The sequence below is a fragment of the Perognathus longimembris genome, chromosome 9, assembly GCF_023159225.1.
Source record: "Perognathus longimembris pacificus isolate PPM17 chromosome 9, ASM2315922v1, whole genome shotgun sequence".
Lineage (NCBI taxonomy): Eukaryota > Metazoa > Chordata > Mammalia > Rodentia > Heteromyidae > Perognathus > Perognathus longimembris.
Genome location: NC_063169.1, coordinates 34,402,165 through 34,419,965, shown reverse-complemented (window position 1 = coordinate 34,419,965; position 17,801 = coordinate 34,402,165). Strand labels below are relative to the sequence as shown.

General features: G+C 35.3%; 1 protein-coding gene across 7 annotated transcripts in view; it reads left to right on the top strand.

Annotated features, from left to right (window-relative positions):
- Window positions 1-17,801, top strand: part of Rev3l (REV3 like, DNA directed polymerase zeta catalytic subunit) — a 146,041-nt gene that overhangs the window by 46,731 nt on the left and 81,509 nt on the right. For 6 of the 7 annotated variants that reach the window (XR_007212086.1, XR_007212087.1, XM_048353922.1 and 3 more), the window contains 3 exons: window positions 1,178-1,252; window positions 4,718-4,878; window positions 14,457-14,553. Coding sequence is in view for 5 of the 7 variants with exons in the window: in XM_048353922.1 (XP_048209879.1) it covers window positions 1,178-1,252; window positions 4,718-4,878; window positions 14,457-14,553 (333 nt within the window). In the remaining 2 variants the exon portion in view is untranslated. Of the gene's footprint in view, window positions 1-1,177; window positions 1,253-4,717; window positions 4,879-14,262; window positions 14,281-14,404; window positions 14,554-17,801 lie in introns of those variants that run through there. The other variant, XM_048353924.1, reaches the window with a different exon arrangement.

Below are 17,801 nucleotides of genomic sequence, written 5' to 3'. Positions count from 1 at the left end.
GCTAAATTTCTCATTCATATCTTGAACTGTCTTCCTAATTTCTTTAAATTGCCTGTTTTCTCTAATGTCTCATTAGGTTTTTCTTAATTTTTCTTTTGACTTTAGGCAGCTCATTCATTTCTTTTTCTTTGGACTATAGCTAGAGGTTTATCCTGTTCCCTAGGAGACAGTGGATTACCAAGAAACACATTATTTCCTAGTATAAAAAGTGTGGCTAAATGAGTTGAGCAGATTGCTGTTAGACACAGTACTTCTTGTGGACACATAAGGTTCATTGGGAATGGGTGGTTGCTCCTAAGAGGCCTGCCTCAGTGGGAGAATCAGTAAGGAAAAGTTGTTTGTTTCTGAGAGAATGGGTGGGTAAGTAAGAATAACTCATATGACTGTGATTAAGATAGAAATGGTTTACCCTTTTACCAGTGCTTGTCAAAGTGATACTGTATCCAGCTGAATTGTTTGCTTTGTTTTGTTTTACTGGTTCTGAAGTTTGAACTTGGGGTTTTATCTTTGCTTGCTAGGCAGGATCTTTTGATTGCTGGAGCCAGAATTATATGATATATGTGCCAGTCCTAGGGCTAGAACTAAGGGCCTAGGAACTGTTCTGAAATTTTTATTTTTTTGCTCCAGGCCAGCACTCTTTATCACTGGAGCCACATCCAGCTCTTTTGATAGTTAATTGGAGTTAGGTGTTTCACAGGCCTTTCTGCTTGGGCTAACTTTGATCCTTGATCCTCAGATTTTATCCTCCCAAAATGATAATCTTTTTTTTTTTTGGCCAGTCCTGGGCTTTGGACTCAGGGCCTGAGCACTGTCCCTGGCTTCTTCCCGCTCAAGGCTAGCACTCTGCCACTTGAGCCACAGCGCCGCTTCTGGCCGTTTTCTGTATATGTGGTGCTGGGGAATCGAACCTAGGGCCTCGTGTATCCGAGGCAGGCACTCTTGCCACTAGGCTATATCCCCAGCCCCCAAAATGATAATCTTAAATCTTTGAAAAGTACTTCAGTATTTCATGTTAACCTTTGGAAAATTTAATTGAAATGTCTTGATGTTTTAACTTATTTTGGGGTATATTAAATAATAAGTAATACAAGCTGAGCTTAATTAGGACAGTAAGTTGGATTATTTTTATCTCCAAATTATGGAAATAATTTTAAAATTTCTTTTTCATATTTTCCAGGCCTTTTTATGGATATCATGAGAAGGAAAGACATTTTATGAAGATCTATCTTTACAATCCGGCAATGGTGAAAAGGTAAAGATAAATGAAAGCAAATAACTATCGTAAATATACCTTGAAATATTCATATATGTGTAGAAAAAGACGCCATGTCTTGTATTCTAAGGGTGCTATTTTAAAGGTAAAAAGATGTTATTGCTCACCAGATACTTATTTCCTGTCTTAGTTAGAGAGTTTGCACAAGTATGTAATATAGTCATTATTATGTACTGTTTTATTAGCCAGACCAAATGCTCAGTACAAAAAAAACCCTTATTTGGTAAGGAGAAATTTATGAAAGTGAGACTACTAGACGTTAATGAAATTTTATGTCTTAGATTTTTGTTGTTGTTGATTTGGCTTTTTTTTTTTTAAATCAGTCTTTTCCTCTAGTGTATTCTTTCATTTATACCAGATTACTGAGAGCATATTCACATCTTTTTCCCTCTCTGTGGTGACAAACTAATGTAGAATTGGCCTTGGGGGAGTGCTGAATATTGCTTTTATTAGAGTATTTACTTTTCAGTGGATACTGGGTTTGAAAATTTTGCTATTCAGTAAAATACAAACTTTTTCTGTACACTTTAAATCATATCTAGATTACTTGGAATATGCAATACAGTGTAACTGTATATAAATAGTTAATATATTGAATCTTTTAGGGAATAATAAGTGTGGGAAAATACATGTTCGGTGCAGATACAGTTTTTCCTTTTAGAGTTTTCTACTTATATTGGTTGAGTTTGTAAATACAAAAATCTCCAAATGTGGGGAATCTCCACTGCTATGTTTGGTCATTTCTTAGGAGCATTACTTCCATTCTTCCTGAGCTCTATTCATCATACTAAGGAACTTGTCTAAACTATGAGATTTTCTGACTAAAAATTTTCTTTTCTGACTAAAATTTTTCTTACATTTTTTTTTTACTTTTCTCCCTCCCTCTTTCCCCCCCTTTCTTATGTCTTCCTTTTCCCTTCCCATTCACCTTCTCCTTCCTTTTGGGTGTTAGTACTGGGGCTAAAATTTAGGGTCTTAGGCCTGCATTCAGCTTATTCACTCATGGACTTTGTTGTGTGGGCTAACTTTGAACCACAGTCCTCCTCAGCCTCCTGAAGTAGCTAGCATTACAGGCATGAGACACTGGCACCTAGCTTTTGTTGTTGTTGTTTATTTGTTTGTTTTCCCCCTTGGTCTCTGTCCCTGAGTTATCTTGTTCTGCCTTTTTATGGCTTTAACTACTTTGGCCCCACTGCTTTTGTCTTATTTTGTAGAGTCCTCCATTTTCCTTTCTATTGTCTATGTCTTCTCACTTTCATCTACTATCTGAAACCACCAGTTCTAATCCATTTGTTTATTGTCCTGCAGATAAGCTGTAGTTTCTGCAAGAGAAAAAAAAATCACAGATTTCTGTTATGATATTCAACTTCTGGATCTTTCCTTACCCTGCCTTATTCTACCTTTTTTTTGTTAATGATCTCTTTCCCATTTTTCATTTCTTACTCTCTTTACTCAGCTGTTAAGCTTCTATCAAGACCTTTCCCTGTACTTTATAGTGAAAATAGCCATCATTTTAGCACAGTGATCCTGAAAATTTGAACCAAAGATTCAGACTTTTTTTTTATAGTCAAATTGATTTTGTGACAGTATTAATATGTATTTTTCAGCTGAGTGCAAAAAAAAAAGGGAATGAGGGCTTCTAAGAAAAATTTTGAGCTTTAGTTCTTCTATTGTATATTTGTGTGGTTTTTTAAATGACAATTAAAATTTATATTTTTATTTGTAAGATGAGGATATAGTCTCAAAAGTTTATAGTGAGGTACTGAGATTAAGCATTTAAAGCACTTTGCATAGTGTCCAGTATATTCTGCCCAAAAATACTAGCTGCTTTCTTGGTATTAATAAAATTATTTTTGTCCTAATCTTTGTCCACATCACAATACTAAGTCCTAGTATTTCTACTTCTAAAGCAGAGTATATTCTTATTTCCTCCCAAAACATCCTAACTAAATCTAAAGAATCATTTTTTCTTTATTTTCTCACTATTTCAATAATCATATTACAACTTACTGTTGCTAAAGACAAAATCTATTTTTCTCCATTCTTTTTCTTACCTTCCACATCTGGTTAAGTCACCATTGCCTGACCATCTTAAATTTATAGGTTGCCATGATCCTCTTACAGTTATCATCTTAGTTTTTTTCACAGTAGCCTCCTCACTTGCTCCCTCCACTCTTGTGAATTCTTTAGCTAATATGACCATTCACTTTCTTGCAATTTACTTCTCAGGCCAATGCCACTATTGGAAATGTCTTACAGGCTCTGTAGAATCTGGCTTCTATTATTTTTCTAGCCTCTTCAATGGTTGCCACACTAGGTTATAGTCTGTAGTTTGTTTCTGAACATGCCATGTCTTCTTGTAATCTTTGACATGTACAGTTTCATTTATATGAAATACTCTCCCTTCTATTCAGAGAAAGATGAACATCTGCTTCATTTAATTTCCAGCTTAGCCTTCTTTCCAAAAAGGCTTTCAGGCAGGAAAGGCAGCTGGTGGGTCACACCTATATCTTAGCTACTCAGGAAGCTGAAATCTGAGGATCATGGCTCAAAGTCAGCCAACTGGGCAGGAAATGTCAAGACTCACATCTCTAACCAGCAAAAAAGCCAGAAGTAGAGCTCTGGCTCAAGTGGCCGAGTGCTAGCCTTGAACAACAACAACAGGGACAGCTCCCAGGCCCTGAGTTCAAGCCTCAGAACTGGCACAAAATTTAAAAAAAAGAGAAGGGAAGGTGAGCAGAGGGGGGAGGGATGGAAAAGACAAAGATGATGATGATGATGATGAAGGCTTTGCAGGAACTATCTTTTCACTCCTCTCTGACTTGGCATTTTTTCTAACTTTCCTATACTTGCAGAGTACTTGTCTATTTATATTTGCCTATGTGTTATATGCCCTTTTCATGAAGGAAAAACAGAAAAGAAAGACACTAAAATGATAACACTTTTGAGTGGTAGAATTATGACTAATATTTCTTCTTCCTTTGTTTTGAAATTTTATATAGTCTTTGCAGAGATTTTTAATTAAGTGTTTTAATACCCTTCCCCCTCATTAAGTCAGAGTTGCACTCTGTTACTGAGATTGGCCTTGAAGTCAAGACTGGCCTGCCTCTGCTTCCTGAAAAATCTTACAAGTGAATTCCATATATATTTTGAGGTTTTGATATTTTTAAATAGTTATTGTTTAATTGATTTAAATAAAAATGTTCTTTACCCTTGAAATTTTTGTGATTGAATACATGCTGCATACTTTAAAGCTTTGGGTTAAATTTTTGTTAAAAAATATAAATTTATATGAAATTGACAAAATATAAGTTTATATGAAATTGAATTATATGAAATTGAAATGAAAATTTTATGTTCTAATAGATATTTTATTATCTATATTTGTATAATAGTTTCACTTAGTGTTTTAGAGAACATAATCATACTTTTTTTTAAATTTAGGATTTGTGAACTTTTGCAAAGTGGAGCCGTAATGAATAAATTTTACCAGCCCCATGAAGCACATATTCCCTACCTCCTACAGCTCTTCATTGACTACAATCTTTATGGAATGAATTTAATAAACCTGGCTGCTGTAAAGTTCCGAAAAGCAAGGAGGAAAAGTAAGATTAATTTTCAAGTTTCAAACAAGTGTTATATAATTAATTACTTAAAAAATAACGCAGGCTGGGCTGGGAATATGGCCTAGTGGCAAGAGTGCTTGCCTCCTACACTTGAAGCTCTCGGTTCGATTCCCCAGCACCACATATATGGAAAACGGCCAGAAGGGGCGCTGTGGCTCAGGTGGCAGAGTGCTAGCCTTGAGCGGGAAGAAGCCAGGGAAAGTGCTCAGGCCCTGAGTCCAAGGCCCAGGACTGGCAAAAAATAAAAAAATAACGCAGGCTGGGAATGTGGCTTACTGGTAGAATGCTTGCCTAGCATTTGCCTAGGTTTTGTTCCTCAGTACCACATAAACAGGAAAAGCCAGAAGTGGCACTGTGACTCACATGGAAGAGTATTGGCCTTGAGCAAAAGAAGCTCAGGGACAGGCCCTGAGTTTATGCCCCATGATTGGCAAGAAAATAATAATAATACTGTATACTTAGAAAATACCTGCTTAGTAGATAAAGAATAAAAAGAAATACACAAAATAGAATTTAAGGTTATCAGGAAAAGCATCTCAAAAGAATTTTTTTGTGTGATAGCTCTCTTGAGATATAATTCTCTTCCCATATATTTCATCCATTCAAAGAGGATAACAGGTTTTTCAAATTATTCATAGTTATACAATCATCACCAAAAACTTAAAATACTTTAATCAGCTCTGAAAGAAATGCTTGCTTTAGTAAGCTTCCAATGCTTATCTTGTTATGTAGTTATATTAGTTTGTCCCATCAGCTGATGAACATTGTATGTTTTGCTTTTCAACTATTATGAACAGTACCACTAGGAGTAAGATCATCATTCAAAGCTAGCCACAGTAAAGAAGTCTTCTAGACTCTCATCTTCAAAATTACCAGCAAAAAGCTAATTTAGAAATGTAACTTGAGAGGTAAAGCACCATCCTAGCAGATGGGAGACCCTGAAGTTAAACCTTGGTATCACCGAAAAACAACAAAAAACCTACCATAATCCAGAATCTTTATTAAGTAAGGATGTTGTAATGTTCTACTTGCTAATAGTTTTTTAAATTTTTGATGTTTTTTTCTAACATTAATTTCCTTATGTAGAACAACTTACACAAAATGAAACTTTTTAGAAGAAAAATCCTTTTGTGATAACACATTTTTAAGTGTGCAAGATTAATAACATAATGTGACTTCTCTTCAAAATAACCTAAAATATCTTCTTTGTTCATAGATGATTCTATTAATCATCACTTCAGTTTAGATGACAAGTACAGTTTATTAAGTAACAGGGCTCTCATCCTCTATCTTAGGATAATATGAAATCTCTCATAATAAACCAAGTTATCTAAATGATAATCTTTGTCCTTAGACGCTTGATGAAAGAAAGCATCTAAAGTAGGGTGGAATAGACTTGGCTTTCTCTTCAGAGAAAAGGGAAGGAAGATAGATGTAAGAAAAGAGAAAATGGGAGTCAGTGGCTCACACCTGTAGTTCTAACTACTCAGGAGGCTGAGACCTGAGAATCCAAGCCAGCATGGGCAGGAAAGTATATGAGATTCTTATGCACAGTTAACTAACCCCACCCCCCCAAAAGCCAGAAGTAGAGCTGTGGCTCAAGTGATAGAGCACTAGCTTTGAGCACAAAAAAACTTAAGACAGCACTCAGGCCCTGAATTCAAGCCCCAGAACCAGCACAAAGAAAGAGAGAGGAGGTTGTGGGGGGGGACGGGCCAAAAGGACATGACTATCTTCTTTTTTGCAATTATAATCCCTTAGATCTCCCTCCATGCTCTATTTTTGAGTGAGGGCAGTATTACTCTTTCGTTTACAGTGGAGAGACTTTTAAATGGGGGTGGGAGGTGCTGGTACTAGGGCTTGAACTCAGGGCCTGGGAGCTGTCTTTTAGCTTTTCTGTTCAAGGCTAGCACTCTACCACTTGAGCACAGCTCCATTCTAGCTTTTTGGTGGTTAATTGGAGATAAGAATCTCCTAGACTTTCCTACCGACTTTGACCTACCATCTTCAGATCTCAGCCTTCTGAGTAACTGGGATTATATTCGTGAGCCACTGGTGCCCAGGAAGTGTAGAGATTTTAAGAGTAAAAGTTGAAGAAGTTACATTACTCATTTTTAAGACTTACTACAGCTGCAGTAATCAAAGCAGCATGGTTTTGGTGAAAGGAAAGGGCACATACACTGATAGAGCAGAGTTGAGTCTAGAGACAGATTGATACTTGAAAAAGCTCCTACTTGGCTCACATAGTTAACTTTGACAGAAATACCATAGTAATTGATTGGAGAAAGAAAAGTCTTATCAACAAATAGTGCTGATATAATTGGATATCCATTTTCCAGAAATTAAAAGTAGAAGACCTGAGACATATGCTTAAAAAAAAATTAACTTAAAATATGTTACAGACTTGCATGTAAAAAATAAACTATCAGATTTTAAGAAAAAAACAAGGGGAAAATCTGCCCAACTTTGGGTTTAAAAAAATGAGCTTAGGTGCTGGGAATATGGCCTAGTGGTAGAGTGCTTGCCCCTCCCTGGGTTCCATTCCTCAGCACCACATATATGGAAAAAGCCAGAAGTGGAGCTATGGCTCAAGTGGTAGAGTGCTAGCCTTGAGCAAAAGAAGCCAGAGACAGTGCTCAGGCCCAGAGTCCAAGCCCCAGAACTGGCAAAAAACAAAACAAACAAAAAAACCTTAAGTATAGAAACACAAAATATAATCTGTGAAAGAAAACATAGTTGGATTTTGTCAGAATTGAAAACTTTTGCTCTTTGAATCACTGTTAAATGAGTGAAAAGAGCTGGACCTACTCTTGTAATCCTAGCTAAACTCATGTGATAACAGAATCTACAGTTAGTAGGTAGATCCAAGGCCAGCTTGAGCTGGCCAAGGTTCTGTCTGAAAAACTAAAAGCAGAAAAACTAGGGGTACTTGTGCAAGTTCCTCATTTCAGTCTCCAGTACTACCTAAAAGAAAAGAAACAAAAAGATAAGTCACAAAGTAGAAAATATTTGTAAATTATGTATGTAATAAAGAGTTCTATCTTAAATATATACAGAATTATGAAAACTAACAATTAGAAAGCAAACAACCCTATTAAAAATGACCAGAAGAGTGTTTCAAACATTCCATCAAAGAAAAAGCAATGAGAATAGAAATACATGAAAAGTCACTCATCATTATGTTATTAGAGAAATGTGAATTTAAACCACAAAAGCTACTCCTACTTGTAAATGGCTAAAATTCAAGATTGAGAACAATAAATCCTGACCAGTATATGAAACAATAACAATTCCTATTCAGTGCTAGTGAAAGGCAAATTAAGAAAGATAAGTTTCACAGTTCTGAAAACATTAAACAGACTTATAACCCATCAGTTCTCTTCTTAGATGTTTATCCAAATTACTTTAAATGTAGGTCTACTCAAGCTGAATAGAAATATTTCTAGGTATTTTATTGATAATTTCTGAAAATATAGATCAACTATGGTGACTACTGAGCAATGGAATGAATAAACTATAATACTACTTAGTGATAAACAATTGACTTACACTATAACAGAGGAACATTTAAAGCATTTAATAAGTCAGAGAAGCCAGATTAGAATACTACAAGTTGTATGATTTCACTCGTAGGACATTCTGGAAAGTAAAACTATAGAAGTAGAAAACAGATTATTGGTGCTAAATATTGGAAAGGAAAGAGTGTGCAGGAATATTATCACAGTGAAAAATAATATATTCTCTGTGATACTAGGATGTTCAATAAATGACTCATCAAACCTGTAGTCACATGATTAGGTTTAATATCACCAGTTATTTGTGCATATTGTGTATCTTTTACAACATGATAAGAATACGTTATATCTGGTATGCTTTCCAAATACCCCAGTCTTATCATGAGGAGAACACTTGACAGATTCAGATTGGAGGCCATTCTACGCATTACCACCTTGTGGCTATCAAGATCGTTAAAAAACAAGGAAGACCATAAAAAGACTAAGGAGATGAGATAACTGAATGCAGCATGGTACCCTTGATTGGATCTTGGAACAGAGAGCATTAATGGAAAACCTTGAAATTCAAAGAAAGTTTGTAGTTTAATAGTGATCTTCCATTGTCAGCGTCTTTATGTACCACAGTAGTATGAAATGCTAAAAAATAAGGGAAACTAGATGACTAGTATGTGGATCTCTATGTATTATTCTTATTATAGCTTTTCTGTAAAGCTAAAGGTAGTCTAAAAGTAAAAATGAAATAAAAAATAGAAAGGTTATGGGGATAACAAGAATAACAAGGTATCTGTCAATGGCAAGTGTAACTGAGAATTTAAGGAAGACAAAAGAACTGAAAATGTTGCAGAGTATGTAGATTAGGAAGAGGAGATAATTTTCACAGTTAAAGTTTTTCCTATAATAAAAAAACTTGAAATGAGCAAAATACACACAAACCATTTATTTACAAAAGTTAGATAAGCATTGAAATGGGAATTAGAAATTATTTTTTTGAAACATGAAAAGATATTTACAGATTCTAATATAGAATTATGTGAAGCTTAATTAGGAAAATTTATGAAATACAGATTTACAGCTTAATTAGATTAAGATTTATACCTTAATTCAAAATATGAATATTTTTGTTTTTGTTTGATGTAAATGACCTACTGTGCTGAATGTGGTAGCATAACACCTACTTGGAGGTAGAGAAAGGACAGCCACAACTTTTTTTTTTTTCCCACTTGTAAAGGGCAATGACTTAATGTCACATAAATACTGATGATGTTGAAGGAAAGCAGGTACCTGTATACATCATTGTGATGTCAACTGATACAATCACCACAGCAAATGCTTTAATAACGCCATACAAAATTAGCTATTTGAACAACATTGTAGAAATGTTAACCATATAATAATTAGATTTTAAAAGGTGCAAAATACATATAACATGATACCAGAAAAGACAGCAAGCATAATAACTATTCCTGGATAATAAACTAGCATGGTCTTACTAATTTTGCTCTTTATTCTAGTCAACACGTTGAAAATTTACAAGTGGGCTTGGTTCTAAATTGCAGAGTTTTAAAGTGTATATTAAGAAAGAACTGAAAAAAAGGAGAGAGAATTGAGTCTTGGCTTACATGTGCTCCTGGAGAAAACTGTTATTTCTTGTAACTTGAGGCATTTATCATCTACAAAATTGCTATGGTGACTAAATTACCAAACAGTGAACCATTGATTCTAGAGGAAATATAAGATTTGGCTTCTTGAAGCCTCTGGTCACCATAGTTTTTCTACCTGCCAATATATAACTGTGTTTTCTGTTTAAAGACAGCTTATAATATGGGAAAATGATGAAAGGGTGATATTGATCAATATGCATTGTACTTATAAAGTGACATGCTGAATTGAAACCCTTTGTGCAAATACTTAAAGATAATATATATATATATATATATATCCTGTTAATTAAATGCCACTGAACTCTTTAATCAGTACCAGTACAATCTACCCCTGAAGGCTGACATACATATTTTCTCTGTGAGAAAAGGCACATTAACACCCCTTCGGGACTAAGCAATACTAAGTAGAACTGCTGTACTATGCTTGGGAGCCATTTAAAATAGTGAAATTAACACCAAAAAAAACACAGTAATGTAAGAAACATAGCACTGAGACTGAAAACGACACTTGCTTACATTATAATAACTGAAGCAAGAAAGCAGAGCCTCACCTCCTTCAGCTTCTGCTGGAAACATGTATATTGGGCAATTCAAAATTTTTATCACTCTGTTCATGTCCATGAGTTACCACACAAACTCCACCAATATTGATTTGAGGTATGCCAATAAATTTTCTGAGCAAGTAAATTCATGAACACAGATTCCATACATAATGAGGATTAACTGTAATTACAGCTACAGTTTTCTGGAAAATCCCTCATCAAAAAGAAATGGCCATCTGGGTGGTGGTGGCTCACACCTATAATCCTAACTCCTCAGGAGGCTGAGATTTGAAGATTGTGGTTCGAAGCCAGCCTGGGCAGGAAAGTCAGTGAGACTCTTATCTCCAACTAATCACAGAAATAGCTTGAAGTGACACTGTGGCTCAAGTGTTAGAATGCTAGCCTTGAGCAAAAGAAGCTAAGGGATGACATCCAGGCCCAGAGTTCAAGACCCATGCCAGACAGAAAATTAAACAAATAAAAGAAATGGTCAGATATCAATATTCTGTAACCAAACTTCACAGGGTTATTTAAAGTTGAGAGCCAAAAAGTTTATAAAAGACTCCCTCTAGACAGCACTTTCCAAAACAGAAGTGAAAGCAGTATGTGTCAACATTCCTTTTATTTAATATAATCATTGACATTAACAAGAAAAAATTTCTATTATCCAATTACTTTCAGCCAGCTTGGTAGCCACACATGGAGAGCATGGAGAAGAGTGGGATGATCTTAGATGAAGCAATTTACAGTCTTCTTGAGTGCAGTGAGGGGAAGTTGAGGCAATTCTGAAGTTGTTTCAAAACCTCGATGTGGGTGATCAGGAAATCCACTTGGTCTCCCACCTTTAAATTTATCAAACAGTAAAAATGAATCCAGGTTTTTTAACTTGGGTCAGCCAATGCTTCTGCGAACCTGTGCTCCAACCTCTTTTGACTGTTCCCGACTGAGCACTGACAGCGTGACCTTGGAGGACCCCATGCCACAGAACACAAGAGTGTTCTGCTGTTGAGCCTCAAAGCCACGTGGATTCTCTTGCTAGGCCCTCGGCCTCTCCTGCACCGGCTCTGCCGCCTTTGGGTCTTTGCACCTCTGGCCTCAGCGCCAACAGCCACAACTTTAAACCAGCTAGGAGGAGAGTGTGAATTTGAAGCTGGTCCAGAAAATTTGGTAAGATCATATCACAAAAGCAAAATACAAAAGGACTGAGTGCTCCTGGATTGGGAGGATTAACGTTGTGAAAATGGCAGTATTGCCAAAGGCTATCTACAAATTGAATGCAATACCCATCAGTATCCCAACACCATTCTTTAATGAGATAGTAGAAGCAATCCAGAAATTCATTTGGGACAGTAAAACCAATCCTAAGTAGAAAGAACAGTGCTGGAAGAATTTCAGCACCAAACTTAAAACCATATTACAAAGCTATAGTAATAAAAACAGCTTAATATTGGCACAAGAACAGGCCTGAGGACCAATGGAACAGAACTGAAGACCCAGAAATGAACCTGCAGACCTATGACTACTTAACCTTTGATAAAGAAGCTAAAAAAATAGGATGGAAGAAAGCCAACCTCTTCAACAAAGGATGCTGGCAAAACTGCTTCAACACCTGTAACAAATGAAAACTAGATCCTAAATATCACCCTGCACCAAAATCAATTCCAAATGGATCAAAGACCTGAAAACACTACAAGAAGGAATAGGAGAAACTCTTGGGCTCCTTGGCACACAACGAAACTTCCTTGATAAAAGCCCAGAAATTCAACCAATCAAAGAAAGGTTGGACAAATTGGGACTGCATCAAACTGCAGAGCTTCTGCATGGCAAAAGGCATAGCTTGCAAGATAAACAGAAAGCCCACAGAGCTGAAGAAGATCTTTACCGGCCACATAACACACAAAGGCCTCATATCTAAAATATACATAGAACTCAAGAAATTAAATTCCTCCACAACAAATCCTCAAAGAACCAATGGCCCCCACAACAAGTGGGCTAAAGACCTAAAAAGAGACTTCTCTGAAGAGGAAATGAGAATGTCCAATAGACACATGAAGAAGTAACTCTACATCACTCACTGGCCATAAAAGAAATGCAAATCAAAATAACACTGTGATTCCACCTCACCCAAGTAAGAATGTTCATTATCAGGAAAACTAACAATAACAAGTGCTGGGGGGGATGTGGCCAAAAGGGAACCCTACATTGTTGGTAGGAATGTAAACTTGTTCAACCACTCTGGAAAGCACTGTGGAGGTTACCTCAGAAGGCTAAACATAGAGCTCCCCTATGACCCAGCAGCCCCACTTTTGGGCATCTACCCAAAAGATTGCAAGCAAGCCCACACTAAAGCCATCAGCACAACTATGTTCATCATAGCACACTTTGTCATTGCTAAAATATGGAACCAACCCAGATTTCCCTAAGTAGACGAATGGATCAGGAAAATATGGTACATGGAATTCTGTGCCTCTATCAGAAAGAATAACATTGCCCCATTCATAAGGAAATGGAAGGACTTGGCAAAAATTATACTAAGGGAAGTGAGCCAGACCCAAAGAAACATGGACTCCATGGTTTCCCTCATAGGCAATAATTAGTACATCTCTAGGATAGTCATAGTAGAAGATCACAGTAGCTCAATAGCTATGCCCAAACTCCAAGTTATAGAAATAAGTGGTATATCATTGTTGTAGTTATTTTCAACATGCCATGTGAAACTGTACCTTTTTTTTCCCTCTCGTATTCTCTTCCTGTGGTTTTACCCCTGCTATTACTATAATTGATCTTAGAACCCCGATACTGTATGTATGGGTATTGGAACTAGGGAAGGGAAAGGGAATACCAAAATTGAGAGACAAATAATAAAAAGACAAACCATTGCAATAGTGATACTTACAAAACGAATTGGTGTAAACCAACTGAATAATTCATGGAGGGGGGAGGGAACTGGGAAAAGGGGTGATGGGGGAAAAATGAGGGAGGAGGTAACAACTTGGATAAGCAATGTACTTGCCTTACACATGAAACTGTAACCCCTTTTTGACAATAAAGAAGAAGAAGGGGGAAAAAAGATTGAGTGTAGGTCCAAGTACTAAATTTTATCTCTTTTGAGAGGATTTTTATGCCACTCAGCTTTTTCTCTTACTAGAAAATTTAAATTTCCATAAGAGATCACAGAAATTTATAGACTGCTTCCAAAGTATAGTATAGTCTCCTCTACAAATGCAAATCAGATTGTATTTGAATTTTCCCCAAGATTCCCTCCCTGATTCTGCCATTACTTCTGGAATGCATTAAAGTATATTTTGAATCTCATGAAATTTCCATTAGAGTTTCATTTGACCCATACAGAGGACCCTAGGAATTTCAACGTCTTAAACTTTATAATTCTTTATATTGCAAATAAGATTTTATGCATACTTATCAAAACTGGACATTTAAATGTGTCATATTTTTATTGCACTATGTAAATGTTATAATAATTTCTCCTCTATACCCATATATTGCCGAAAGTTGTTTTTCCTTTTAGTTTAGGAACATTATTCTCAGCTATATGTATGTTTTCCTCTGTGTGTGTGTGTTTGTGTGTGCGTGTGCGCATTAATCTTTTAAGACATAATTTTAGGAACTAGCCAAATACATTGTAAATTATATTACTAAATGGTGGTAATTATGGGGGTATGAGGGACGAGGTAACAAATAGTACAAGTAATGTATCAAATGCCTAACGTATGAAACTGTAACCTCTCTTTACATCAGTTTGATAATAAAAATTTGAAAAAAAAAGGTAATTATACAAATTAAATTGGATGTATTTAAATTTACCTTTTTCCTTCTAGATGATTTATCCAGTGCAGTTGGATCATGCAAAGATCAGTTATCAGGAAATTCTCCAGCTACTACTTTATTTCAGTGGAAGGAAGAAGAAATACCAAGGTTAGTTAATGATGTCAAAGAAGTGAACATTTTATATATATATATGGTAGTTGTGATCAGAAATCAGTGGAACAATTAAAGTATGATCTTTTATTAATTGAGTTCTTATAACCTTATAAGTTTATTTGAACAAACACTTCTTACTTTTAAACAAATCTCGATGTTTGTATATTACACTGGAACCACAAATTTAAAAACAGACCATAAAAATATACAGAAATAATCTGGGATAGATTGTTAGGCTTTTTCTTAGCATTGATTTTAATTTGTAAATTTAAATCTAACAATTTTTCACCTTAAGAAATGATAATTGTAAAAGCAGTTTAAAAGTGAAATAGCACCTACTTTTAATAGAAACAAACCCTCAAATTTTTAAATGTTCAGTATCTATGGAAATGAGTGAATTGACCTACTGTTTATGAATAATATGTTATACTTTCTTTTAACTATTCTTGATTATACTTTTTGTTGGAGATAAAATAGTCCCAATGTTAAGTTTTCCTGCCAAACAACAGACATGTTATCCGCAATCAGCACCTATTTAAATTATCAATCAGTAGCTTTATTTTTGTAAAACTAATGAGTTTCTGTTTTGAACCACATATTACCCAAGCTTTCTTGCATCAGTCGAATACTAGCAGAATGGTTTTCTTCTTTTTACTACATATGTCATCAAATGCTTTTTATTCAGTATTTTTAATGAAGAAGGAGAAGAAGAGTGTTTTTAAATTACTGTTTTTTATTTGATGATTTTTATTTTGTAGTAAGAAAATGTTAGTTTATTGTCTTTTGAACATAAACTATCATAAAATTATGGTGGGCCATACATATAAATCCCAGAACTCAGGAGGCAGAAGTAGGAAGTTCAAGAGTTGGAAGCAGGTTTGAGTTCCATAGGGAAACCCTATCTCAAAAAGTAAGCAAAACAAACTTGACAAGAGTTTAGCTTATGAAGTTTCAAATATCTGGTCTGTATTTGACTGAATTTCCATGTTACACAATTACTTGGGGTTTTATTATATCCGAAGTTATGGAAATATCTCATTAATGATAGAAATATATGGTTTCAGGATTGAATATTACATCAGAATGAGTCTTTAATGACTCAATATATGGATAGGGCTTGTTAGTGACTCTTGATTCTGCTTAGTAAGCATCAGGACTTTTTGATAAACATATACACATACATAGTTTCCTCCTATCTATATAGTGGAATTGTTTTTATAATCATGACCCTTTATATCAAAGAGACTACAGTTGAAGAAAAGGCACCTATGGCTCAGGATTCTTCCTACATGACCACGTAACTTCCATGAAAGACATATTATCCCTCAATAAATCACTTAAATTAACAAATTCATGTCTTTAGCTTGAGAGTTTTGCTGTAACTTTTATCTTGCTAAAGCACCATTTGTTTTTGTTTTTTTAATGAAGCAGATTTTCACAAAATTTAGGGCAGGAAAACAATCAGCAAATCATAGGATTTGAACACAGCTGATGATTATTTGGGATTCACTGAGAGTTTTACCTCAACTGAGCTGAGTAATGCACCTATGAGAATTTAAAACTTTTATTTTTGAAATCTTCTGATTTTTTTAAACTTTTTTTTTGACTGAGCTTTGTCAAACTATATATAATACCAAGTTGCACAAATTAAAGGCAAAGATATGAATAGGAAAACTAGTAAATATATATAATGTTCAAAACAAATAACTACAACTTTGTAATGAGATGAGAGTATTAAGTCAGCAGCTCTACTCACCTAACTTCTTTTTTTTTTTTTTTTGGCCAGTCCTGGGCCTTGGACTCAGGGCCTAAGCACTGTCCCTGGCTTCTTCCCGCTCAAGGCTAGCACTCTGCCACTTGAGCCACAGCGCCGCTTCTGGCCGTTTTCTGTATATGTGGTGCTGGGGAATCGAACCTAGGGCCTCGTGTATCCGAGGCAGGCACTCTTGCCACGAGGCTATATCCCCAGCCCTCACCTAACTTCTTAACAGTTGAAATGATATATCATGGCTTTTGGAGGCATTTTTCAAGGTGTTAAATCTGTGAATGTCAGGAATCTGACTGCAATTGTTCTCAACTTTGGCTACTCATCAGACTGATATGGAGAAATTATTGTAGCTGTCTGAACTCTGATGATTAGTAGATCTCTAGTATTCATCTGTGAACATGTTAAGCTATAATTCCCATTGTACTGTTGATCTCCCTTTATGACTAAAATGAATGGTTTACATGTATTTGACAACTCATTTTTTTTTTCTACTCACACCTTTCTATCTACTAGAAAAATAATTTAGTTCTGAGAACTATTTTCTTTCTCTGAGAACACTTTTATCCTGATCAGGCCATGGTACTGCATACCATATCTTGGTACTCAGGAGACTGGAACAGAAGGATCTCAAGTTGAAGGCAAGCTTGGGTTACTTAATGAGTCTGTCTCAAACAAATAAAATTCTTACTGTACAGTTAACCTGTTTTAATGTTCCTATTCATCCTTTGTCACAAGAGTCCTACTTTTGGGATATTCATTCATGATATTTACAGTGTAATTCTTCTAAATGGTAATTTTTTGTAGTATAATGAAGTTGTTGACCATACACTATTTTATCTGGAACGTCAATACATGGCAGAGTAGATTTTGTTAAATTATATGACTAAGAAGCCTATCAATTTTTTTTTATTACTTAAAAGGATATATAATAGGTTTTAATATACCTCTTTTCTATCAACTCTACAAAAGACGCATATGTGTGTGTAGCTGTGTATATATACAGATATATACACATGTGTATACATGTATTTTCTTGAATTGTAAAATTTTTGTGATTTAACATTTGTTACTATTTGTGGATCTGTGGATCAGATATATAGCCTCTTATGTGCTAGGCTAGTGCTGTACTACTGAGCTACATGCCATACTCTAAAACATTTCATTTCTAGCATTGTATCAAAATTTCTTTAGGGATAGATAATGAATCTGTGATCTTCCTAATAGGTATGTCTTAAAATACTAAAAACGTTGCAAGTTGAATATTAATCTAACATACCATTACTTCCTTTCAAGTAGAATCATGCATTTCCTTCTACATTTGGTATTCATTTGGAAGATCTAAGTTTTTTTGTTTGTTTGTTTTGCCAATCATGGAGCTTGAATTCAGGGCCTGAGCACTGTCCTTGGCTTCTTTTTGCTCAAAGCTAGCACTCTCCACTTGAGCCACAGTGCCACTCTGGCTTTTTCCATATAT